At 42.8% G+C, this 24923-nt stretch overlaps 3 protein-coding genes across 3 annotated transcripts in view; 2 read left to right on the top strand and 1 right to left on the bottom strand.

The window, feature by feature from the left end:
- Positions 1-24923, top strand: part of LOC147333447 (E3 ubiquitin-protein ligase TRIM21-like) — a 525380-nt gene that overhangs the window by 121522 nt on the left and 378935 nt on the right. The window lies entirely within an intron of this gene.
- LOC147333459 (protein NLRC3-like) overlaps positions 1-24923 on the top strand; it is a 59026-nt gene that overhangs the window by 4020 nt on the left and 30083 nt on the right. Inside the window, exons 2-4 of the mRNA XM_086267060.1 lie at positions 12881-12996; positions 13081-13185; positions 15021-15099. Coding sequence (XP_086123186.1) covers positions 12908-12996; positions 13081-13185; positions 15021-15099 — 273 coding nt within the window. The 5' untranslated portion in view covers positions 12881-12907. The remainder of the gene's footprint in view (positions 1-12880; positions 12997-13080; positions 13186-15020; positions 15100-24923) is intronic.
- LOC147333460 (uncharacterized) lies at positions 1433-12642 on the bottom strand. The gene is made up of 4 exons (XM_086266288.1): positions 12567-12642; positions 2931-3124; positions 2641-2808; positions 1433-1632 (listed from the first exon to the last, which is right to left on the bottom strand). The coding sequence occupies exons 1-4, from the start codon at positions 12640-12642 to the stop codon at positions 1462-1464; spliced, it is 609 nt and encodes a 202-aa protein (XP_086122414.1). The 3' UTR covers positions 1433-1461.

Genomic DNA, 24923 nt, shown 5'->3' with positions numbered 1-24923 from the left:
CTGTTCGGCCAACGCCAGTTGATCTAAACACCAGTTGATCTGGAACACCGGTTCTGACATAAACGGTAGTAACCAGACCGAAAAGCAGCGCACATTTCGGTGCTTTATTTCGGTGCTTTTTTTTTTTTTCCTGAGATGTCATACTCTTTAGATTCTAGCCAATCATTTTATGTTTCCGAGGATAGTAGGTGGGGCCAGGTACGTACGTTCTTTTAGAGCAGAGCTACAGATTAAAAATGCCCAAGGCGAAGCCGTCAAAAGTCTGGCTGTACTTCACAGCAAAAGATGCAAACTCAGCAGCAACAAGTGCTTTAAGCTGATACTGTGATACTGTCAAAGGAGGTAACACCTCGAATTTGATGAAACACCTGGCGACGCATAGCATTTTTTTAAAACCGAGAAATGCACCGAGTTAGCAACATCCCCCAAGAACCTGAAGAGGAGAGTCCTGGCCCCTAGCCCTGCCAGTGTAGCAGAAATGATGAGGATGATGATGGCAGCAGCAGCCGTTCTTCTCTGCGTGAGTAGCTTAATGTTGTCCGTGTGTAATTTACGTTGAGTAGGCTAACCACGTTATTACATTAATGCATGTAAGGTGAATTGGCAAACATCATCATAGTTACATGCGGCTGTCTTCTTGTTTGATGGCAGATACTCCCTTCACCCTGGCCAAAAAGGCTAAAATGACCAAAGAAAAAGAGGGAAACATCTAAACATCTAAGAGGTTTTTGGACAAAGTTTGTGTTTTTTCCATTGTTTAAGCACTGCTTCCAGCCAAGAGTGATACCATATATGCCCCATAGCTGCAGAAAAGGCTAACATTGTTATCTTCAGTAGCGCTTTTTGATACGGGCGACACGGGCAGTTGCCCGGGGCGGCATCGTGGTGGGGGGCGGCATCACGTGCATCGGCAAAAAAAAAGAAGAAAAAAAATTGCTCGTACTCCTGCTGCCCCGACATCAGCCAGCGCATATTAGGAATGGCATATGCACCGATCGCTTTTCTATTGCCTTTTGCTGGGAGTAAGGGCGCCCTCTGTTAGCGAGGTGCGCCCAGGGAGGAGAGGGCGGGGCGGCGAGGATTCTCTGACCGGCTGGAGCAACATCTAATAACCAACTTGCAAAATAAAACAAAATAAAAACAAAACAACAAACACGAAAACACCAGACATCATGATACAGACTTATAATTTGCACCAATGTTTTTTCGAAATTCTATAAAGTGAGCGCGAGAGCCCTCGGTGCGCCTGCTCGCTGCTTAAGTCAAAGTAAAGTTTATTGACATCTCCGCTACATACAGTCCAGTACACTGTAAACCCGAATAAGTTACCAGAACTCAAAAAAATTGAGGCAATCGATTTCAACAAAACACCAATTCAGTTCATTCGTAGTGAGGAGACAGAAAAGACCATACATGGAAACCGTATGGGTAGACTAAACAAAGGTAAGTCCAAACAGTGCATCAAAATACATGTTTGTACTTTGATGCACTGTTTATATACACAGTAGTATCTGTTAGATACTTAAGGACACTCACAGTGCAGGTTCTGAAAAATCCAGAGACATCCTCACGCAGATAGACAGGAAGGGCGTGGAGAACGGTAGTGCGCTTGGTGTGGATATCATGGATTTCCTATTGCCAGATAAAAACAGAATTGTATATACTGGTGAGTTTTGCTGCGAGATCGATCAACTTTAGACCAGACAACAAACGACGGAGGCTCCGGAAAAGTGCAATCAAACGATGAGTTTTATTATCACAGGAGAACAACCAACCGTCAGCATACGGAATGTGTTGCTCTGACAAGAATACACTGGGTTCTGGTTTTATAGGACAAAATATCACACCTACGTCAATACAGTTCAAAAATACATGGTGACAGACGGGCAAAAGTTCAACCCGTGCAGACAAGGGTACATCACGTACACTTCTAATAACCCTTCACCGACATATAACTTCTCCTTTCTACATTGCTTGCCTTTTATGGTAATAACTTCAGGTCTTAGCATCTCTGAGAGCTAATAATGGACCCTCGTCATTAATCACTAAGTAGAGTACTTTTGCAGCCAGTCTCAAACTGAAGCAGAAGACGCTTAGGCCTTCACTCAGACCTGCTACTAGATTAATATGTGTATTGTAAGCGTGCATGCAATTAACCTGCTATGTTCTCATCTCCCCTCAGCATTTATCATCTGGACACTCTCACCAGTGAAGCTTAAAACCTTCTAGAATGGAACATCAACTCTAACCAAGCACATTTATGCATTGTGTATAAAATGAACTCAACCTATAAAAATAGAAAGGTCAATGTGATGACAGACATATTCAATGCAATATAAACCCTGTAGGAAATATTACTGATAAATGATACTGTGAAACATGTTATTAATACATTCTTCATAAGGCAGATTATATGGTAGCAATAAAAGAATCTCTGAATCCCAACAGTTTACTGAACAACAACAACAGTCAAATCAGAACATATGTCCACAAATAACCTGTTCACATCTTTAATACAGTCAGACAAATAGCAAACACAAAGTGGACTAATAGTAAAATTCAAAAAGCTCATTTAAACCATTGAACCTGTCCAATGTTCCACTGGTTCAACCTATGAAATGTGTAACAATCTATTATTACCTGTTCATCGTGAATTCTTAGAATTTCAGCCAGGGCATCTGCTGTCTTCCCAGTTTTTGATGCCTTCTGTCTGAATAAGGTCATCAGTCGAGGAAGATGGCGGTCAAGTTCAGCGTAGAATGTATTGGGCAGGTTCTGATTTGTAATCCGTTGAAACTCTGCATACAACTACAGCAGAAGGACAATACAGTTCAATTTGAAGAATCTCGCACACCTTTATAAAGCAGCAAAAAGCTGCCACATGAGTAAGAATTACAATTTTCATTTTAAAGAGAGCTGATCCATATTACCTCAGACTCCATTTTTAGAGCAGGCCAGAGGTCCAAGAGCTCCTTCACTGGTGGGCAGGACATCACTATGGTTTGTCTGCGCAGTGGAAATGTGGTCTCCATCAACTTTCTAATGAGGGGCAGGTTCTTCTCAGCCTTCTTGACTTCTTCAACAATTGCTTGCCTCAACTGGTCAAGGCTTGAAAGATCCTTTCCTTGGGGAAAGTTTGGTAGGAAGTTGACTTCTGCTCGCTTGGGTCTTTTAATGTTGGAATGTGAAGGTTCATTATCAGGATTACTTCTACTTCTTTTTCCAGCATTAACAGTGACCTCCTGACATCCAGCCCGTCTCATCTTGGTCCTTCAATTGCCCATTTTAAACCTGATGCTATTTTTCCATCCATTCCAGCCAGTCTCAGATCCTGCTTCCTTCAAGCAGGGATGTTTGGCTACAAGAGCCTCAGCAGCTTTTGCAATCTCTTTATCACTTGGGTAAGCCTTAAAACTATACATAGTAGATGCAAGCTTTTCTAAAATGTCGTGCTTGAGGTCTCTAGTCAGCTTAAGGTGTCTGTTGCTCCTCTCATATTCGGCATTTCCATGTTGAAGTTTCAGTTCAACATCAAATGCAAATGTGGGAACTGGAAAAGGACCTTGAGGCCACCTACTGAGACGTTCTGGAGATGACACATCTGAAAGTAGATCAGTAGATGCAGTAGAGCTGGAGTCTTCTGAAAGTGAGATGTGCACAACAGCTTTTTCTGGCAATTCCTCAATGTCTGCAAGGGAAGTAAGTTTCCCGTCAAAGTCTGGATCTTCATAAAGCAAACTGAAGTCAAGGTCGATTTCCAGCTGTTCTTTTATAATCTTGATCAGTGCATCAACAGAGGCTGGTCGTGAGCTGAGTTTTAATTTTCTAGCCCGGTCTGTCTCAACAACACGAATAAGCATTGGTTGTTGGGGAGGTGCAGCTGCCATTGTACTAATGAAAAGACAAAATCAGGATGTTAAAAGGTACGATATAGAATATATTAATTGCTCAATTATACAGAGAGTGAATACAAACACAATAACTGATAAATAAAAGAACCATTCATTATTACCTGAACTCAGTTCTGTCTCACTTGAATGAACCGCTTGGGGGTCAGCAGCAGCGAGTCGTCTATCTTGTATGCCGAGAGAGGGACTGTATCGTTGAGATCAGACTGCAGGTGGATTGACAGGCTTGTGTCAGCAGTTGACAGCTCATAGGACCGCAGATGTTCAACATACCAGGACTCACAACACAGAAAAGATACATTGTGATTCACAAGGTAGATCTGTTTTATTTTGCTAAATTTCGACAGTCCACCACTGACTCCTACAGACAGAAACATTCCACAGACATAGTCTGTGCCACCAATGGTCACCTTTGATGTCTTGTAGATTGTGTCACTAGTTGTTTGTTCTCTAATGTGTGCTTGAGCAACCTCTGGTAGAGCTGAAACCAGAACAGAGTCAACCCTGGATGCCTGAGTTTTTGGCTTGAAAAATGATGGTGCAGCAAGATGATATGCCATCATGTGTTGGTGTCTGACTGCCATTGTCTTCAAAATATTTTTGAAGTTTTGAGTGTCACGCACCACTCTTTTGAAAAAGCGGTGCTTGGCCTCAAACCGCATGGTCCAAACGTGCAGCAGGGGCCCAAAGCACTTAACTAGAACAGGATAATGCTCCACGCAGTGATGTTTAGGACGGAGCCTAACCTCAGGGAAAACCTCTAGCAGTGCCTGTCTATGATCACTGATTTTGCACACAAAATAGTCTAAGGTTTCATCAGTAAATGATGGGCACAATGCTAACTCTACCACCTCTTTCAGCTCCATCAAAACTGCCCATACCTTATCACCCTCTGGTACTACACTGCCAACAAGCAATGGAAGAAGTCGGAGCAGAGTGGCATTTTCATGTCCATTACCTCCAATCGTTCCTCGAGAAAGAAACATTTTGTGAAGGGGCTGAGGTCTATCCACTTTATCGGTGTGCTGATATAGGAATGATGTAATCTTGTTATTCAAATACTCCAAAGTGAAGTACTTCAGCCGGATCATCTCTTTAACACAAAGAGAAAGCTCCATGGGAACAATACCTTCCAGAAGATCATGGAGTATATCTGGAGGAAACTCCGTGATTGTGTGGAAGTAATTCAGGGACTCACGCAAAACACAGCCACCTTTAACACCAAAGTGGCTGCTCAAAGTGTCACTTTCTTGAACGGTTTGTACATGTAGGTCATGGCTGGCTTCGGTTCTCTGAGGAAACCTTCTCTCTCTGACTTCAATTACTTGAAACTGTTCAATTGAGCCCATACAGAATCTGCAAACATGGCCTGCTCTAAATGACTCTACAAAGCCACCTAATCCATGAGCAGCCAAATTGTCAGCAGAAACACAAAAGATGGTGCCTCTGACATTCTGGCCAACTCTTTCAATGAAGACACCGTCTTGTTCCAGAGTACGAACATCACGCAGCAATGGAGCAAGTACAGCTGCATATCCATACTTACGGAGGTCTGTCACTTTTACCAGTATTGCTAGCTGTATAGCATGTAATGCTGATCGGTATTTTGGTGGTACATTAGCGAGGACCCAATATACAGCGCAAAGTTTGTGAATTTTGCGTGATGTGCCAAGTGGATTGGCAATTTCAAGCTCATCAATATATAGCTGGAGTGGTAGGATGAGATCCCCTGTTGACATTGGTGGCGCTGTCACTTGGTGTTCGCTCGCTCTGTGGTAGAGTATCACTTCCTGTTCCTGCTCAAACACAGTGGTGTTTCTGAGTAGCTTATTTACTTAGCAATTTAATTAAGAACTTTTAAATACATTCTTCTTTCATAGTATAATCTTCACGTGCTTCATCCGAAGCACACTTTCTGTGTACTCACTACCTAATTTATAGCCAAAGTATTCACTCACTTTCTCTGTACTGTTTTGCTAGCTTAGCTTAGCTCGTAGCCGACTCATTAGCACCATGGCTACTTCACCTGTCCCTACTGCACTTTCTTGCTCATTGTGTCAGATGTTTAGTTACTCCTCGGCCTCCTTTAGCAGTAATGATATCTGTAACAAATGTAGCATATTTGCAGCGCTGGAGGCCAGGATTACTGAATTGGAGACTCGGCTTCGCACCCTTCATTCACCCGTAGCTAGCCAGGCCCCTGTAGCTGGTGCAGCCGAAGATAGCGTAGGCCCCGCTAGCTGTTCCCCGGCAGATCCCAAGCAGCTGGGGAAAGAGGGAGGCTGGGTCACGGTGAGGAGGAAGCATAGTCCTAAACAGAAGCCCCAGGTACACCACCAACCCGTTCATGTCTCTAACCGTTTTTCCCCACTCGGCGACACACCCGCCGGGGGTCAAACTCTGGTAATTGGTGATTCTGTTCTCAGACATGTGAAGCTAGAGACACCGGCAACCATAGTCAATTGTCTTCCAGGGGCCAGAGCAGGCGACATTGAAGGAAATTTAAAACTGCTGGCTAAGGGTAAACGTAAATTCAGTAAAATCATAATTCACATCGGCAGTAATGACACCCGGTTACGCCAATCGGAGGTCACTAAAATCAATATTGAATCGGTGTGCAACTTTGCCAAAACAATGTCGGACTCTGTAGTTGTCTCTGGTCCCCTCCCCAATCAGACCAGGAGTGACATGTTTAGCCGCATGTTCTCCTTAAATTGCTGGCTGTCTGAGTGGTGTCCCAGAAACGATGTGGGCTTCATAGATAATTGGCAAACCTTCTGGAGGAAACCTGGTCTTGTTAGGGGAGACGGCATCCATCCCACTTTGGATGGAGCAGCTCTCATTTCTAGAAATATGTACAAATTTATTAAACCCCCCAAAATATGACTATCCAGAGTTGGGACCAGGAAGCAGAGTTGCAGTCTTACACGCCTCTCTGCAGCTTCTCTCCTCCTGCTACCCCCCCAAAAACCCATCTCCATAGAGACTGTGTCAGCTCCCAAACAGACAAAAAACAAACTAAAAACCAGCAACAAACAACTTAAACATAAACAATTACAAAGAAAGAACAATACAGTATCCACATCTGAACCAAAGAGTAAAACAGTGAAATGTGGATTATTAAATATCAGGTCTCTCTCCTCCAAGTCTCTGTTAGTACATGACTTAATAATTGATCAACAAATCGATTTACTCTGCCTTACAGAAACCTGGTTGCAGCAGGATGATTATGTTAGTTTAAATGAATCAACACCCCCGAGTCATTCTAACTACCAGAAATCTCGAAGCACAGGCCGAGGGGGTGGTGTGGCAGCAATTTTTCCACACCAGCCTATTAATTAATGAAAGACCAAGACAGACTTAATTCATTTGAAAGTCTGATGCTTAACATTGTCCACCCCAGCTGTGAAACTCAGAAACCAGTCTTACTTGTTATCATCTATCGTCCACCTGGGCCTTACACAGAGTTTCTGTCTGATTTCTCAGACTTTATATCTAATTTAGTTCTGAGCTCAGATAAAATAATTATTGTGGGTGATTTTAACATCCATGTAGATGCTAAAAATGACAGCCTCAACATGGCATTTAATCTGTTATTAGACTCAATTGGTTTCTCTCAAAATGTAAAAGAACCCACCCACCACTTTAATCACACTCTAGATCTTGTTTTAACATATGGCATCGAACCTGAACATTTAACAGTGTTTCCTGAAAACCCTCTCCTGTCTGATCATTTCCTGATAACATTTACATTTACAATAATTGATTACACAGCGGTGAAGAGTAGACTTTGTCAAAGTAGATGTCTTTCTGAAAGTGCTGTAACTAAGTTTAAGAATATAATCCACCCACTGTTATCATCTCCAATGCCCTGTACCAACACAGAGCAGAGCAGCTATCTGAACGCTACCCCAACAGAGGTCGATTATCTTGTTAATAATTTCACCTCCTCACTACGTACGACTCTGGATACTGTAGCTCCTGTGAAAACTAAGGCCTCAAATCAGAAGTACCTGACTCCGTGGTATAATTCTCAAACACGTACCCTAAAGCAGATGACTCGTAATCTGGAGAGGAAATGGCGTGTCACAAATCTAGAGGATCATCATTTAGCCTGGAGAAATAGTTTGCTGCTTTATAAGAAAGCCCTCCGCAAAGCCAGAACATCTTACTATTCATCACTGATTGAAGAAAATAAGAACAACCACAGGTTTCTCTTCAGCACTGTAGCCAGGCTGACAAAAAGTCAGAGCTCTTTTGAGCCAACCATCCCTTTAACGTTAACTAGTAATGACTAGGGATGGGTATTGATAAGATTTTAACGATTCCGATTCCATTTTCGATTCTGTTTAACGATTCGATTCTTTATCGATTCTCTTATCGATTCTTTTTTTTTTTTTAAAAAGGAGAACACTAAGGTCGATTAGCTTAGAACTTTGTTTTATATCTTCTCTTTGAACAAGATAGAAATTTAGGAGTAACATGGCCTTACAAACCCAACAGTGAGATCTTAAGAGATCCAGCCTACGGCTCTTCAATGGGGTGTCACAGGGACCCCAGGAAAAAAAATTGTAAATGTAAAATAATAAAATAAATATTCTTCTGTAGCAATAACAAAGTATAACATAAACTGTTCTGTGGCAATTACACAAGAATATCCAGTAATGTCCCTGCCTACAATTAAACACATTCACTTACCGAAAATTGGGGGCATCTGCTGCGGCAAATGGGTGCAAGCCTTTGACCACAAACTGAGTCACTGCTCGGTGACATTCGTCTATCCTGGCCTGAAAGGAGACGCTACCGGTAGACTGCAGCGAGAACTGCCAGCGAGCGCCAGCCAGACTCTGTCTCTCTCATCATGGTCACCTAAACGCACAGTAATGGCAGTAATGGCAGATAAGGCAGATCGCGCTAACATAATATGCACTGTTAGTTGATTATTTACCTGCCGCATTAACGGGAGAGGACGTGCAAACGTTACCGCTGCTGCTGGGTTGAGATTCACGAGTCCGGAGCGGAATTAAAAACACGTGTCATCGCGTGTTTTGTGAGCAAATGCTTTTGCATATTCGTAGTGTTTCCTCCCTTAAATGAAATATCTACTTTGCAAGTTGCCCTGTTGTCATCGGTTCTCATAAAGTATAATCAAACTTTTGAGCGTTTGAGCCGCTTAGGCGCCGTGTTTCCTGCCAGGTAAATGACGCTCCGCAACGTGGTGACGTCATTCGGGGCGACTGGAATCGATAAGGGAATCCTTTTTCAAAAATGGCAAACGATTCCAAGTAATTGAAACAGTGGGAACCGGTTCTCAACAAGAACCGGTTTTCGATACCCATCCCTAGTAATGACTTCATGAACTTCTTCACAAATAAAATTTTTATCATTAGAGAAAAAATTACCAATAATCATCCCACAGATGTAATATTATCTACAGCTACTCTTAGTACCATTGATGTTAAGTTAGACTCTTTTTCTCCAATTGATCTTTCTGAGTTAACTTCAATAATTACTTCCTCCAAACCATCAACGTGTCTTTTAGACCCCATTCCTACAAAACTGCTCAAAGAAGTCCTGCCATTAATTAATTCTTCGATCTTAAATATGATCAACCTATCTCTAATAATCGGCTATGTACCACAGGCCTTCAAGCTGGCTGTAGTTAAACCTTTACTCAAAAAGCATCTCTAGACCCAGCAGTCTTAGCTAATTATAGGCCAATCTCCAACCTTCCTTTCATATCAAAAATCCTTGAAAGAGTAGTTGTCAAACAGCTAACAGATCATCTGCAGAGGAATGGTTTATTTGAAGAGTTTCAGTCAGGTTTCAGAGCTCATCACAGCACAGAAACAGCTTTAGTGAAGGTTACAAATGATCTTCTTATGGCCTCTGACAGTGGACTCATCTCTGTGCTTGTCCTGCTAGACCTCAGTGCAGCGTTCGATACTGTTGACCATAATATCCTATTAGAGCGATTAGAACACGCTGTAGGTATTACAGGTACTGCACTGCAGTGGTTTGTATCATATCTATCTAATAGACTCCAATTTGTGCATGTAAATGGAGAGTCCTCTTCACACACTGAGGTTAATTATGGAGTTCCACAGGGTTCAGTGCTAGGACCAATTCTGTTTACATTATACATGCTTCCCTTAGGCAGTATCATTAGAAGACATAGCATACATTTTCACTGCTATGCTGATGACACCCAGCTCTATCTGTCCATGAAGCCAGATAACACACACCAATTAGTTAAACTGCAGGAATGTCTTAAAGACATAAAGACCTGGATGGCCGCTAACTTTCTGCTTCTTAATTTAGATAAAACTGAGGTTATTGTACTCGGCCCTGAAAATCTTAGAAATATGGTATCTAAGCAGATTCTTACTCTGGATGGCATTACCTTGGCCTCCAGTAACGCTGTGAGGAACCTTGGAGTCATTTTTGACCAGGACATGTCCTTCAACGCACATATTAAACAAAGATGTAAGACTGCTTTCTTCCATTTGCGCAACATCTCTAAAATTAGAAATATCCTGTCTCACAGTGACGCTGAAAAACTAGTTCATGCATTTATTACTTCCAGGCTGGACGACTGTAATTCATTATTATCAGGATGTCCAAAAAACTCACTGAAAAGCCTTCAGCTAATCCAAAATGCTGCAGCAAGAGTCCTGACAGGGAGTAGAATGAGAGAGCAGATTTCTCCTGTTTTGGCTTCCCTTCATTGGCTTCCTGTTAAATCCTGAATTGAATTCAAAATCCTGCTCCTCACATACAAGGTCTTAAATAATCAGGCCCCATCTTATCTTAATGACCTTGTAGTACCATATCACCCTATTAGAGCACTTCGCTCTCGCTCTGCAGGCCTACTTGTTGTTCCTAGAGTATTTAAAAGTAGAATGGGAGGGAGAGCCTTCAGTTTTCAGGCCCCTCTTCTGTGGAACCAGCTTCCAGTTTGGATTCGGGAGACAGACACTATCTCTACTTTTAAGATTAGGCTTCAAACTTTCCTTTTTGCTAAAGCATATAGTTAGGGCTGGACCAGGTGACCCTGAATCCTCCCTTAGTTATGCTGCAATAGATGTAGGCTGCCGGGGGATTCCCACGATGCATTGAGTTTTTCCTTTCCAGTCACCTTTCTCACTCACTGTGTATTAATAGACCTCTCTGCATTGAATCATATCTTTTATTAACCTCTGTCTCTCTTCCACAGCATGTCTTTATCCTGTCTTCCTTCTCTCACCCCAACCGGTCGCAGCAGATGGCCCCGCCCCTCCCTGAGCCTGGTTCTGTCGGAGGTTTCTTCCTGTTAAAAGGGAGTTTTTCCTTCCCACTGTCGCCAAAGTGCTGCTCATAGGGGGTCATGTGATTGTTGGGTTTTTCTCTGTATCGATGAAGCGCCTTGAGGCGACTTTTGTTGTGATTTGGCGCTATATAAATAAAATTGAATTGAATTGAATTGAATTGAATTGACAGCAAGTCATTTTCAAGGAAATGAGAGCCATCAGAGCATGATGCATATTGACCAGATGCAGTATTTGGTTCAGTAATCTTCTTAAGAATGTCTGTATTTTTAAACAACTCTTGAATCATTGAAAGGATAGGAACATACATGCTGGTATGTCCAGGTTGATCCAGCTGATACTCCACTGGCATTACACAAGGGTAGTTGCACTCAATAAAGGTTTTTCTGCGCTTGGTTGAACTCAACTCAGCACCTTTAGAGGTTATTGTAGAGATAACATTGCAGTCCATGACAGTGGCAACAACTTCACTCAGTGTAGGTTCTGCAATACTGTGACCGTTTCTCTGCAATATGTCACTAACTGCATCTTTGATCAACGGCTCAGATAAGGAGAAGATCTGATTAAAGTGTTCTACTATTTCTTGAGTAGCCGTGTTTGAGACATGGAGGATAGCCTGCATCTTTAGGAATAAGGAAGACACATTTTTTTTAAGTTGATTTCTTAGACTGTCAGTGTCACACTGATCATCATTCCCCACTTCTGGCCTGGGCATTCTTCATGCGAGTCACTAGCTACTTCAGAAATACTGGCTTGGAGATTATGGGGATCCTCACTGACAATGTCACTTTGAAAGTCTGTTGCAAGACTTGCTTGGTGTGCTCTACTTTTATGGGAATTGAATGAAGAGTACACATTTGTGCTATACCTACAATCCTTATATGGGCATGTCACTGTTTCATGATTTTTCAAATGCTTTCTGAGATGACTGAAAAGGCCTGTTTCAGAAAAGGGTTGCTAAAATGTGCATAAAGGGCATTTAAATAACACAGGCCTCTGACTCTGCTCTGCACAACTGCTAAGTTGTGCTGTATGATATCTTGACAAATGAGTACTCAGTGCATTAAGTGTCTGAAATGTACAATGCAATCAGTGTAGAGGCATGGAAGAGGGCTGATTCGGGAATAGTGGCTGTGCTGCAGCCTGTAGTGTCTAAATAACTGTATTCTGGAGGTGAAGGAAGCTGCGCACAACTTACACTGCCAGATCATGTTAGAAACTGTTTTCCTCAAAACAATTTGTTTTACATAAGAAAGTAAAGTTGGTTTAGTAGTTAGTTTAACATATTTTTAAGACAACTCGAGAGAGAGCGAGAGAGTTGATTGGTAGAAGAATTCACAAAATGAATTACCTGGTATCTTTATCACATCCCCAGTTCTCTTCCTTCCTGTGGAACTGTCAGGTGGTCCAGCGTCCGGTCTCTCCATTAAAGTAGGTGTGTAATGTTTTCCTGGCTAACATCAGCTGTGTGCAGCTTAGTTCCAGCACAAATCTAGTGGACTGATAGTAGAGCAGCAGCTTCCTCTGCCTCACACTGCTGTCTGACTGCATCCAGCTGACACTGACATGAAGCAGGAAAGAAGCAGCTGATATTTGGACAGCACACATGATGGAAAGCAGGATTTCAGCTGATGTGCACATGAATGATTTGTGTTTCCTCTGCAGGTAGAAAGTGTGTGTGAGCTGAGCAGCATGGATCAGTGTGAGGACAGAGAGGAGGGAGCCCCTCCCTCTAAAAGCACTCTGTGTGGGGAACATGAGAGCCAGACCAAAGCTCAGAGGTGAGATGACCATCTCTAACTGTCCATGACTCTTCTCCATGTCACAGCTCAGCACTCACATCACTGCTCCATCATTATTCACAGGAACCAACCTGGACCTCCACCCACACCCTCTGTGTCCTGTAAGAGTGACCGATCTAATGGTCACATCATTGATTTTAAACACCAGCCTGTGTCTGCTGCAGAGAGGTGAGCTGTTAGTAACATGAACTCCTTGATTTAACTGATTGATGTTGTTGGATATAAACTGCAATGCAAACATATCAATCCCTCTATCTAGGGCTGAGCAATATGGCCTAAAATCCATATTGCGGTATAATTTGAAGCATGTGTGGTAACGATATATATCGCGATATATTCTTTTCTTCTGTATAACGTATTTTCCACCCTATAACTTTAACAAATTTCCCACGTGTGGGACTAATAAAGGTTATCTTATCTTATCTTATAAGGCACACTTAAAATCCTTTAATTTTCTCAAAAATCGAGAGTGTGCCTTATGTATGAATTCTGGTTGATCTTACTGACCTCGAAAAATGTTTTAGTACAACTTTGGTAAGCCGCACTGCTTGATGGATTGTCAGAGCATTACGGCTGCCATAGTGAGGAGCTTCGCGGAGTAATCTGGGTCCAAAACTCCGTCCATTCAGGTCCCAAAGTCAAACGAACACTAAGAGTTAAAAACGGTCTAAATTCTTTCATCTTTAATAAAATCATCAGCGTTGCTGCTTTAGCAGGTGTAACAATTAAGTTTAACATCCAGGCATCCATGAAAACAGAATTTATTAAATTTAACGGAGTTAGAAGTTAACAGGAAGTTAGCTGGCTAGTGTCCACCTAAACATTTGATACCATGTTCTGACAGAGATTTTTGAAACTAATTCAAACGTACAGCTCTGCTATCACTTCCAACATAAATGAAGACAGAAAACTAAACAGCAGTGACGTTTGTAGGGTTACTGAAGTTGGACTAGCTGCTATATAATGTTGTGCTACGTGATTGCTAGCGACACAGCTATGTTAGCATAACATTAGCACAGTGAAGCTGGAGGATGAACGCTAACTCTTTTTCCACTCGATAAAAGTTAGCGTGACGGATTCTGGTGGTCAGGGACAAATGCAATCGCATAGCAGGATGCTGTACACGGACCAAACGTCAGTCAGGAGAACAACTGAGATTATTCATCCACAATACGAGGTTAGTCATTCATATACTGCAACAACATGGGAACAGAGCAGCTGCAGAGAATTCAGCATTAATGAATCAATGTTACGGAAGTAGAGGAAGCGCAGTTTTTGGCTTTCCCCATATTTCAAAAGTGCTTCATTTATTTGCTATGGCTGTCGCCCGCCATAATTTGCAGATGATAATGGCTGTAGGCGCTGCGATGCTTTCGACCAAAACAGGCACAGCCTGGTGACATCATCAACATGCGCTATCGCGATAGAGCGGTGTAGTCAAAGTCTCTATCGTTGGCCCAATTTATATCGTTTATATCGTATATCGTTTATATCGCCCACCCCTACCTCTATCCCATTTAAACTTTCTCTTAAAAACAAGCCTTTGGTTTCTAAACAACTGAAAATCCCCTTCAGCAAGCAGGAAGTGAAACATGAAAATTTATTTCAACATGAGCTAAAGCAAAAAGTAACTGACTGAAAGATGTTGTATTTCATCTATCTATCTAGAGAGGGTGAGAAGGAAGGATATAAGAGATATAGATATAAATAAATAAATAAAACAAGCAAGCTGCAGAGACTTGTTAATATTTGAAATATCTTCATCAGATCCAGAACTGACGTAAGGAGAGGTAAAAAACAAACAAAGAAACAAAAAAAAAAAACATGGCCATCTGACGAAAGAACTTTTCTGTGTGTGTGTAGAAGTGCACAAAAATAGTGAAAAGAGCTCTGTTTAAGAAAGTTGTCTGGTGTGACATTACAGACAAACAAAAAACAGCAGGTTGCATTTTAGGTTGTAATGCTTTGTTATATTATTCTGACTCTTCATGGTTCCTCCACAGTGTGGACCAGCAGAGCTCAGAGGTTCCCAGTGGTCAGTCTGCCCAGCAGCATCAAACACAGCTGGACTCCATATTTATGGTCTGTACATGTACAACAACTACTTTTACATCTATTCTGTTCACAGTCATCACCATGCTGGGTTGTGGATCAGAAGGTAGAGCCAGCTTTCCTTTGAACAGAATGTTGTGGTCAGATTTCTGCCTCCACTAAACTGCAAATACATTGGCAAATATCAAGCACATCTCAGTATTTTAGGAAAAAAAAAGCAAACCGTACACTATGGCATCTGGCAGGCCAAAATTAATAAATGGAATAAAATAACATTTTATTTAGAAGAGCTTTTCGAGACAATTGAGTAAACCTTACAAGCAATGGAATAACAGAGCAGGTCAGCCACTAACCAGAAGGTTGGTGGCTCGATCCCAGGCTGCTCCAGTCTGCATGCCAAATATCCTTGGGCAAGATACTAACCCCATGTTGCTCTCCGATGCGTCCATCGGAGTATGAACGGTAGATACTTAGCACTTAAGAGCTCAGAATGTGAATGGATGTGATTGGGTGAATGAAATAGTTGTATAAAGCTCTTTGAGTGCTCAGAAAGAGTAGAAAAGTGCTATATAAGAACCAGTCCATTTACAAGATCAGATATGGAGGTTTGACTTTAGGGAGAAACTTTAAAGTAAGAAGCAGAATCTAAAATCAATGTGATATTTCACATGAAGCCAGTGAAGTGGTTGAAGGACAGTAGTAAGGGGTTCCATTAATGGCACAAGCAGCTGTGTGTGTGGTAATCTAGCAAAGATAAATTATAATAATCCATATGGAATATACCCAGAGCTTGTACAAGAATAGGAGTAGTGTTAGCTGTGGGGAATGATAACTAATATTATTTCATATTATTATTTTTCAGAGGGAATTCAGGAGAATTATCTGTCATTTAAAAAGATTTAATTTGCTTCAGCAGCTGAATTACAAGTTTACAGCGCTGGAGCTTTGTGTGAACCAGGTAGGGCTGGGTTTCAATTTTTGATTTTCCGATTAAAATTGATTCTAGCTTGAATAATGTGATATTGATTCATTAAAATCCTCAATCATTTTTTAAAGATAAATGTATTTTGCCAGAAACGCCAGAATCTCAGGTTAAAGCTTTCATTTCAACAACCACCAAACAGCAAAAACAGTAAATGAGAGCAAGTCAGAATCAGAATCAGAATCAGAATCAGAATGGGTTTATTGCCAGATGTTGAGGTTTACAACATTAGGAAATTGCTGCGGTGCTTCAGTGCAGACAATAAGAATTAAAGTGCTATGTAGAAAGAAAGATATGTGCATGAGATATACATGAGATATATACATGAGAATAAGAATTATGAGTGCTACGTAGAAAGATATATACATGAGTGCAGGTGGTGATCAGTGCCAAACATATATACATGAGAGTAAGAATTATGAGTGCTACGTAGAAAGATATATACATGAGTGCAGGTGGTGATCAGTGCCAGACATGAAATGATGCAGTGACACAGCGTAGGGTCATGTGTTAGTGGCGGGGACAGTCATGTGGTTATTGTTCATGTGTCCAACAGCAGAGGGGAAGAAACTGTTCTTGTGGCGAGAGGTTCTGGTGCGAATGGACCGGAGCCTCCTGCCTGAGGGGAGCAGGTCAAACAGACTGTGTCCAGGGTGAGAAGGGTCAGCTGAGATCCGGGCTGCACGCCGCAGAGTCCTGGAGGTGTACAGGTCCTGCAGAGATGGGAGTCTGCAGCCAATCACCTTCTCAGCAGAGCGCACAACACGCTGCAGTCTCTGTTTGTCCCTGATAGTGGCTCCAGCGTACCACACGGTGATGGAGGAGGTGAGGATGGACTCGATGATTGCAGTGTAGAATTGCATCATCGTCCGTGTTGGCAGGTTGAATTTCTTCAGCTGCCTCAGGAAGTACATCCTCTGCTGGGCTTTCTTGATGACGGAGGTGATGGTGGGCTCCCACTTCAGGTCCTGGGTGATGGTGGTACCCAGGAAGCGGAATGAGTCCACAGAGGTGATGGGGGTGTCAGTCAGGATGATGGGGGGGAGTGGGGCTGTGTGCTTCCTGAAGTCCACAATAATCTCCACTGTCTTCTGGGCATTCAGCACCAGGTTGTTGTGGCTACACCAAGACACCAGACGTTCAACCTCCCTCCTGTAGGCAGACTCGTCCCCGTCCGAGATGAGTCCAATAACGGTGGTGTCATCTGCAAACTTGATTAGCTTGACAGACTGGTGGGTGGAGGTGCAGCAGTTGGTGTACAGGGAGAAGAGCAGAGGAGAAAGAACACAGCCCTGAGGGGAGCCGGTGCTGATGGTCCGGGAGTCCGAGACATTCTTTCCCAGCCTCACGTGCTGCTTCCTGTCCGTCAGGAAGTCAGTGATCCACCGGCAGATGGGATCAGGCACATTCATCTGGGAAAGCTTGCCTCGGAGATGGTCTGGAAGGATGGTGTTGAAGGCAGAGCTGAAGTCCACAAACAGGATCCTGGCGTAGGTTCCTGGGGAGTCCAGATGCTGCAGGATGAAGTGTAGGGCCATGTTGATGGCGTCGTCTACAGACCTGTTGGCTCTATATGCAAACTGCAGGGGGTCCAGGAGGGGGGCCGTGAGGGTCTTGAGATGGGAGAGAACTAGGCGCTCAAATGACTTCATGACCACAGATGTCAGAGCCACGGGTCTGTAGTCATTTAGTCCAGTGATCCTAGGTTTCTTGGGGACAGGGATTATGGTAGAGGACTTGAAGCAGGCAGGCACATGACATGCCTGCAGTGAGGAGTTGAAGATGCCAGAAAACACTGGGGCCAGCTCGTTTGCACAGTGTCTGAGGGTGGCAGGAGACACACCGTCTGGGCCGGGAGCTTTCCGAGCATTCAGACTCCTAAACTGCTTCCTCACATCTGCTTCATGAATATGAAGAGTTGTGGTGGGAGGAGGTGGTGTGAAATCCTCTTTTGTGTGGGGTGAGGGGGCGGGTGTTGCAGGTAAACAGTTTGAAGGTGGTGATGGCTCTATGGAGGGGGGAGAGGTGGGGGAATGAGTGTCCAAAGTGCCTCTATTGTTGGGGTCGTTGGAGGTGTGAAGGCTGCCTGATGGCTCGTCAAAACGACAGTAGAAGTCGTTAAGGGTGTTGGCTAAGAGCAAGTCGTCAGTGGAGTGGGGGGTTTTAGGCTTGTAGTTTGTAATATTCCTAAAACCTTTCCACACAGAGGCCGAGTCATTCTCTGAGATCTGCTGCTGCATCTTCTCAGAGTGCTGATGTTTGGCAATGTCCACTTCCTTAGTAAGTAAATGGTTTCCACACAAAGTCATAAAAAACTGTCACGGTCAACGAGGCGAGCCATGTGGAATTTATTAAAGGACCCAAGATGCAGGCATAAGTGATGTGAGTGGGTTTTTATTGAGGAGGAATACAAACAGAAAAGGCAAAGGTGTGGACGGACTAAGCAAAACCTAAACTGGAGAAAGCTAACAAAACACAGACCGGAAATGGCGAAGCAGGGAGACGCAGGTAGATGACCCAGAATGAAGCAGGGAATTAATACAGATGACGGAGGGGGATAACGCAGAAAAACACCAAGTAACGCAGACGAACCAGCAACAGGCAGGAGAACATACAGGGCTTAAATACACACAGCAGTACTCAAGGGATGGGAGACAGGAGGGAACACACCTGGGAGAAATCACAGCTGACGAGACAGGGGAAATGTAAACTGGACATACTCACATAAGACAAGGACCTTCAGAATAAAACAGGAAACTAACAGACACAGAGGACAAGACACTGAACTTAACAGACAAGTAAGTCGAAACTTTTTGTAAGTCGAAGCATCCGTCACGCCTTTTGAGTGAGGCAATACTGAACGATAGGCTATAGGCTAATTGCTAACTAGAACAACAATACGTCGTTCAAGTGGAACAGTGAAGCGCAATTACGAAAGCCAAGGGGTTGTCACATGATTCGGAAGGCATTGTGGGCATTGTAGGCTCAGCCAATCAGAGCCAGCGGATTTCATTACTCGGGCATTTTGCCGTAACACGGGCAGAAATATTGAGTTCAGTGCCTTCGTAACTTGAATTTTTAGTTAAATGGGGTATTCGTAAGTCGGGGTTCCACTGTACCTGTATACACTAGAAATGTAATCGTAGTTAGTTTCATAATGTGTGTAATCATATATACTCATATATACTATGCATACTCACAATGAAGTGGTTTTGTAGTGGAGTCACTGTGTTAAGCATCTAACGTGCATGTTCAAATCATATGACCCATATATTTAGGCGAAATATATCCACGTATTAATGAAAAAAAGATTTGTGCCACGTGTTGTATGAATAAATGTTGATTAATACTGTTCAAAAATGTAACAGTGATCAGTAAGAAACCTTCGATAGCGTTACGGCCTACTGTGACTAGTCCAATAAAGGGTCAATTCCACTTGGCACCATTAAGGTATGTGCATAGGACCCTGCTCGGCATGCGACTGCATTTAACTGTACAGCACATGCACGCAGTGGTTTGAGACAGCTGTGCAGCAGAGGCATGCAGTTGTTTGGATGGCTGCAAAATCAAGTTCCTGCGGCCTTTTCTGGGGCTATAAGCCAAAAAACCATGAACCCCCGCAACTAGCTATAAGATAAATGCATAACACCCTCTAATGGCTATAAGGAAAAAAACATAGGGCTCCTTAAGCTGCCACAAAATAAAAGCATCCAGTTATGTGAAGGGCTGGATTAACTGATTAACTGCCTTTCTGTAGACTTTGAGACTCACTTTGGCCATAAAGCTGACAAAGGGACCCTATGCAGTGATGGATGAGAGATTGGTCTGCAAGAAGTTATGGTGTTGGCTTGTGTATATCATAAGTGGAAGATGAAAAGGGAAAAACCGAGGATGAAAGAATACCTTAAAACGGGAGGGGGTATCATTGTCCCTATATAAGAGGAGTCCAATATGCATTGGGGGAACCTTTGTCCATTGTTGTCCGGTTTGTGTGATTTCTGCTCTGCATGCACTTACAGTGAACACACCGGGGGAGCTTTTTGCTTTTTCCTATGTTTTGCTGAACTTGATTGTTCAATAAAAGAACTTGCATGTTTATCAAATGTGAAGCTTAGTTTTTATCTTCTTTTGCTGCTGGTTCAGTAAATTTTGGTTGGAGAGTGACAAAACCTGCAGCATCAGAATCTTTTGAGTAGCAAATTGAGGAGATGGTTCAGCCGCCACTCTGGTTACAAGGGAGTAGGCTCCTGCGTTTAGATGCCAATTTAAAGTCCCCAAAATACAAAAGTTACAGGAAAAAAAACACAGTTCTATCATTAAAACCCTCTTACCTTTGCTGTATTGCTTTCATCATGATAAAATCACACTTCCTGCACAGCTCCCTCTCTCTCTCTCTCTCTCTCAGTGTATTTCCAAGAACAGTTTTCCATCTCAAATCTCTGATTTCTGTATTATTTGCTTGCTTAGTATGCATCAGCCTACCATTGTGTACAGCACTGTTGGCCACTGTTTTGTTTTTTTTGTTTTTGTTTTTTTCAAAATTGCTTCCAACAATTCAATTCAATTCAATTTTATTTATATAGCGCCAAATCACAACAAAAGTCATCTCAAGGTGCTTTATATTGTACAGTAGATACAGAGAAAAACCCAACAATCATATGAACCCCTATGAGCAAGCACTTTGGCAACAGTGGGAAGGAAAAACTCCCTTTTAACAGGAAGAAACCTCCGGCAGAACCAGGCTCAGGGAGGGGCGGGGCCATCTGCTGCGACCGGTTGGGGTGAGAGAAGGAAGACAGAATGAAAGACATGCTGTGGAGGAGAGACAGAGGTTAATAACAGATATGATTTGATGCAGAGAGGTCTATTAAAGGTCACCTGATCGAACCCTAACTATATGCTTTACCAAAGAGGAAAGTTTGAAGCCTAATCTTAAAAGTAGAGATAGTGTCTGTCTCCTGAATCCAAACTGGAAGCTGGTTCCACAGAAGAGGGGCCTGAAAACTGAAGGCTCTGCCTCCCATTCTACTTTCTCTTTAAAATTATGCCAAATTGCAAAACGGTTAGCTGTTGCTCTAATAAATCCTCTGTAACATTACTCTGCTTCAGCAGCATTAGATAATGTCCATATGTTGATTCATGGTTTTCTTTTGTTTTTGTTCTACTGCAGAATTTTTTTTAAATTTTTTTTTGGGGGGGGGGGGGTTGTTGCCTGTCCGGTTTGGTTCTTTAGCCATCAGAATTATTGTCTGATGGCTGATGTTTGTATCTGTGTGTGCCTGTATGTCTGTGTCTATATGTCAGGTTGGGTATCAGACGCCACCTCTCTGGGGACATCTCAGGCCCTCCAAGGTTTGGAGGCCTATCTCCACCCACCACCACTTCCCCTGCCAGTGGCGGACTCCCTCAGACATCGGTGCGTTGGTGGTTCTTTGTGTCTGGGGATGGGCGTCCAGGTACACACCGGCTCACTCCTTGGCGGCCGCTTATCGGGGCCTGGAGCCTGGGGCTCGTTCGGGCCACTTCGGAGGTGGGGTGCCCCCGGCCTCTCGGCCTGGGGCTCGGTCACTCAGGCACAGCTGGCTGCCGGCGGAGCTCACGGGCGCGTCACTGCAACTCCCCCTGGCTTCTGCTCCGCGGCTGCTGAGTGAGCCCTCATCTGGGACTCTCCTCAGCTCTTACTGGGACAGTGGCGTGGCTGCCCCTCTGTGGGTCTTCCTTGGTCTCTTGTGTTCTGGGGGCCTCTGGATGTCTGGAGTCTTGATCTCCTCCATACCTGCTTGATACCATAGAGGACAGGGCGTGGCTCCCCACACTCCCTAGCAGATCATTACATGGAGAAACCTTTGGAATGCAAGCATGCTGATCCACACAGGTATGCACACAGGTGTACACATGGGTATTCACAGACGCGGACTACAGCTTTCTTGTTTCTTGTTGTCATCGTAGCTGTGGTTCATGCTCAGGCTGTGTAGCCAATGCAACAGCCAGTGTTTGTTGTATTTCTTCTTTTAAATCCACTAACACAGCCACCATTTGTTTAGCTTTAACTTTTTTCTTGTTGACCTCTGATTCATTTTCTTCCTTTTGATGCTTAAGCAGCCTTTTGGTTTGTTGTTTAGTCTTTCGCTCTGAATTCTCTCTGTCTCCCCTAACATGATGTTGGAAGACCTCACTCCACAATCAATCTGTCATAACATTCAAACCAACCACTCCATCAAGAAAGTCTTGCACAGATCTTGGCAACCCAATTTCACACCAATTCCTCCACAAGTGTACGGTTGCCTCACTCCTATCAAGCCACATTCCTGTGTGATGTTCCCAGAGTTTGGCTGCTCATTCCAGATATTAAGTCAAGGACTCATTGGCTTCCAACTTCAATCCATTATGTATCCTTAGATCTTTCATTCCCGGGTACTGGGTTCTCATATGTTCCCACAGGGCATTTCTGGAGGGATCAAAGCGATACCTATCACAGGTTCCAGATCCAATCCCAATTCCCTCCAAGAGTCTCCGTGCACTGTGTACCCCTTCTGTTCGAAAAGGCACAAATGTCTCCAATGGCAAGTGTCTCTCCTGTTGTGTTGTCTTCAAAAGTCAAAATCAATGCTGGTGCTCCAGCAGATAAAGGTGGTAATTTTCTCACTAGTTCTTCTATATCATAGGTGTCAAACTCTGGCCCGCAGGCCAAATTTGGCCCGCAGCCTAATTACATTTGGCCCGCGAAGCCATACCAAATTACTATTAGAGCTGGCCTACTGGTATTATACAGCTAATATATACATTTTTTAGTATTAAGCTTTGCTTGTTCCACATTCAGTTTTTCAGCAAAACTTGTTTGAGTCCATAAGAAGAGATTCATTCTTAAATCTGGAGGAAGATATTTTTCAATAAATATTAATGTTAGCCCGCGACCTTGTTCTAGTTTTGAATTTTGGCCCACTGTGTATTTGACTTTGACACCCCTGCTCTATATCTTCGAGAAAAACTGGTTCTCCTGTTGTTGTCATGTGAACAAGTGGCTGACCAGTCTGGTCCGGCAGACACCGGTGCCTGTGTTGATAGACGCAGGTATTTCTCAATAATCAATTTCATCCTCCGTGTCATTTTTTTCCTCCTGGTTCCTTGATGTTGGTTCCCAGATCTAATTCTGATCCAGTTGTGTCCTCTTTTTCCCATTCATCCCAATATTTCCCAATATAAACTGTACTTAACAAGGCAATCTTTGTCTTTCTTATTTGTTTTGTCAGTTTTGATTTTTCCTTGACCTGATGACGTGCCTCAGTTTTCTTGGCATGTTTTTTACTGAGAGCCGCAGTCTCCTCCTCATGGTCATTTTCGGTGTTTTCTTTCTGATTCTCAGAATATGAGTCATTCATCCTCTCCTTTCTGCCAGTCTACTGTTCTCCTATTGGAATCTCCTGAGTTCTTATTGGAGGAATTGGTGTGGAATCTCCTCGTAGCTTGTCTGTTGGAAGAAAGGGGTTTTGGAAGGAATTATGGGATGAAGAGGGGGGATCTCCTTCTGACCAGGGCCCCAGCATCCATGTGCTTTTCTTACCTGACATCTGTGTCTTTTGAGCTTGCTTACCTATGGCTGCATCCTCTCTGGTAGTCATGTCAGACCAATCTCTTGTTAGCCTTTTCTTCAATTTCATGGCCCCCTCTTGTACAAGGGAACACCTTCTCTGCTCCACACTCTGTTCACCACCATCCTGTTGTTTTTCTTCCTTTGCATCAGGTTTTCCCTCAGATGTGACGCCCCTTCTCAGTGAATTCAGGTTCACTGGATGACCGCCGTCCCCAGGTGTGCCGTCAGATTTAGGTAAACTCAAACAGTCAGGTAGTTCAGGGTGGAGTTTAAGCACTGTAGAAGCTCCAGGTGTTGTAGTTGGCAGCCCAGTTCATTGTGATGATGTTTGTAATTTTTGGTCTTTCACCTTGTAACTTGTAGTCTGGATCTTGGACTCTTACTTGTCTTCCGTTTTCTCTTAGCATCGAGTAGCACATATCTATGGTTGTCATCATGTGCTGACACTTTTTGTCTATTTCCTTCCTCTTGGAACCCCCTGATTTCCTCCCTTCATCCTTCTATTGTGAGTGTGCTTGCTCATGTTCTTCATTAGCTTGTTTCACCATCTGGAATATGGTTGCACTCCAACACCAAACTGTTTATCAAACAAAGCCAAGTCAATCTAATATTAAATTTTTCAGAAACATCAGATTATTTGTTGGACAAAAACAAGGTTCAATTCACTATTTACCTTCCAGAAACATTTAACCATATCAGATAAAAGCAAAGGTCAATTTAGTGTTTACTGTTTCATAAATATTAAATTGGTTATCAAAGCAAAAAAAAAGTTCAGCTAGAATTAAATTAAAATCATTTGACCATTTATCAAACCAAAAAATAAAAACGAAGTTTAATTTAGCATATAACTTGGGAAAAGTTTATTCAAGAGGTTGTTTTTCCACTTTCTGGCTTCCGTACAAACTCTTCAATTGTATGCATGTACTTATTTAACCCAACCAGTTATAATCCTGTTATTCAGCTTATTTATCTAATTTAACCCGTTAACCTGTTTCATTCTGACCTGTGACCTATTAACTTTATTTGTTCTTAAAAATCATGTACAATTCCTTTACAAAACTGATTTTTAATGGTAAAAATCAACTTGTAATTTCAGCTTTTTATTTATATGCCCAATTTTGCAGATTTTGATATAACGGGCTCTTCTTACCTTTTTTTTTTTTTTTTGAAGGCCTTCTGTAATGCATGACCGGAATCAGTTGTCTCCAGTTCTGGCGTATGACAGCAACTCTGTCAGAGGCCTCTCCAATCCTCCTTTTCTCCTTTCCAACCGAAAAATCA

The sequence above is a fragment of the Aulonocara sp. 'chitande type north' Nkhata Bay genome, linkage group LG3, assembly GCF_057382095.1.
Source record: "Aulonocara sp. 'chitande type north' Nkhata Bay isolate Kocher_YH1m ecotype deep benthic linkage group LG3, A_spYH_male_GT1.1, whole genome shotgun sequence".
Lineage (NCBI taxonomy): Eukaryota > Metazoa > Chordata > Actinopteri > Cichliformes > Cichlidae > Aulonocara > Aulonocara sp. 'chitande type north' Nkhata Bay.
This window is presented reverse-complemented; position numbering and strand designations above follow the sequence as displayed.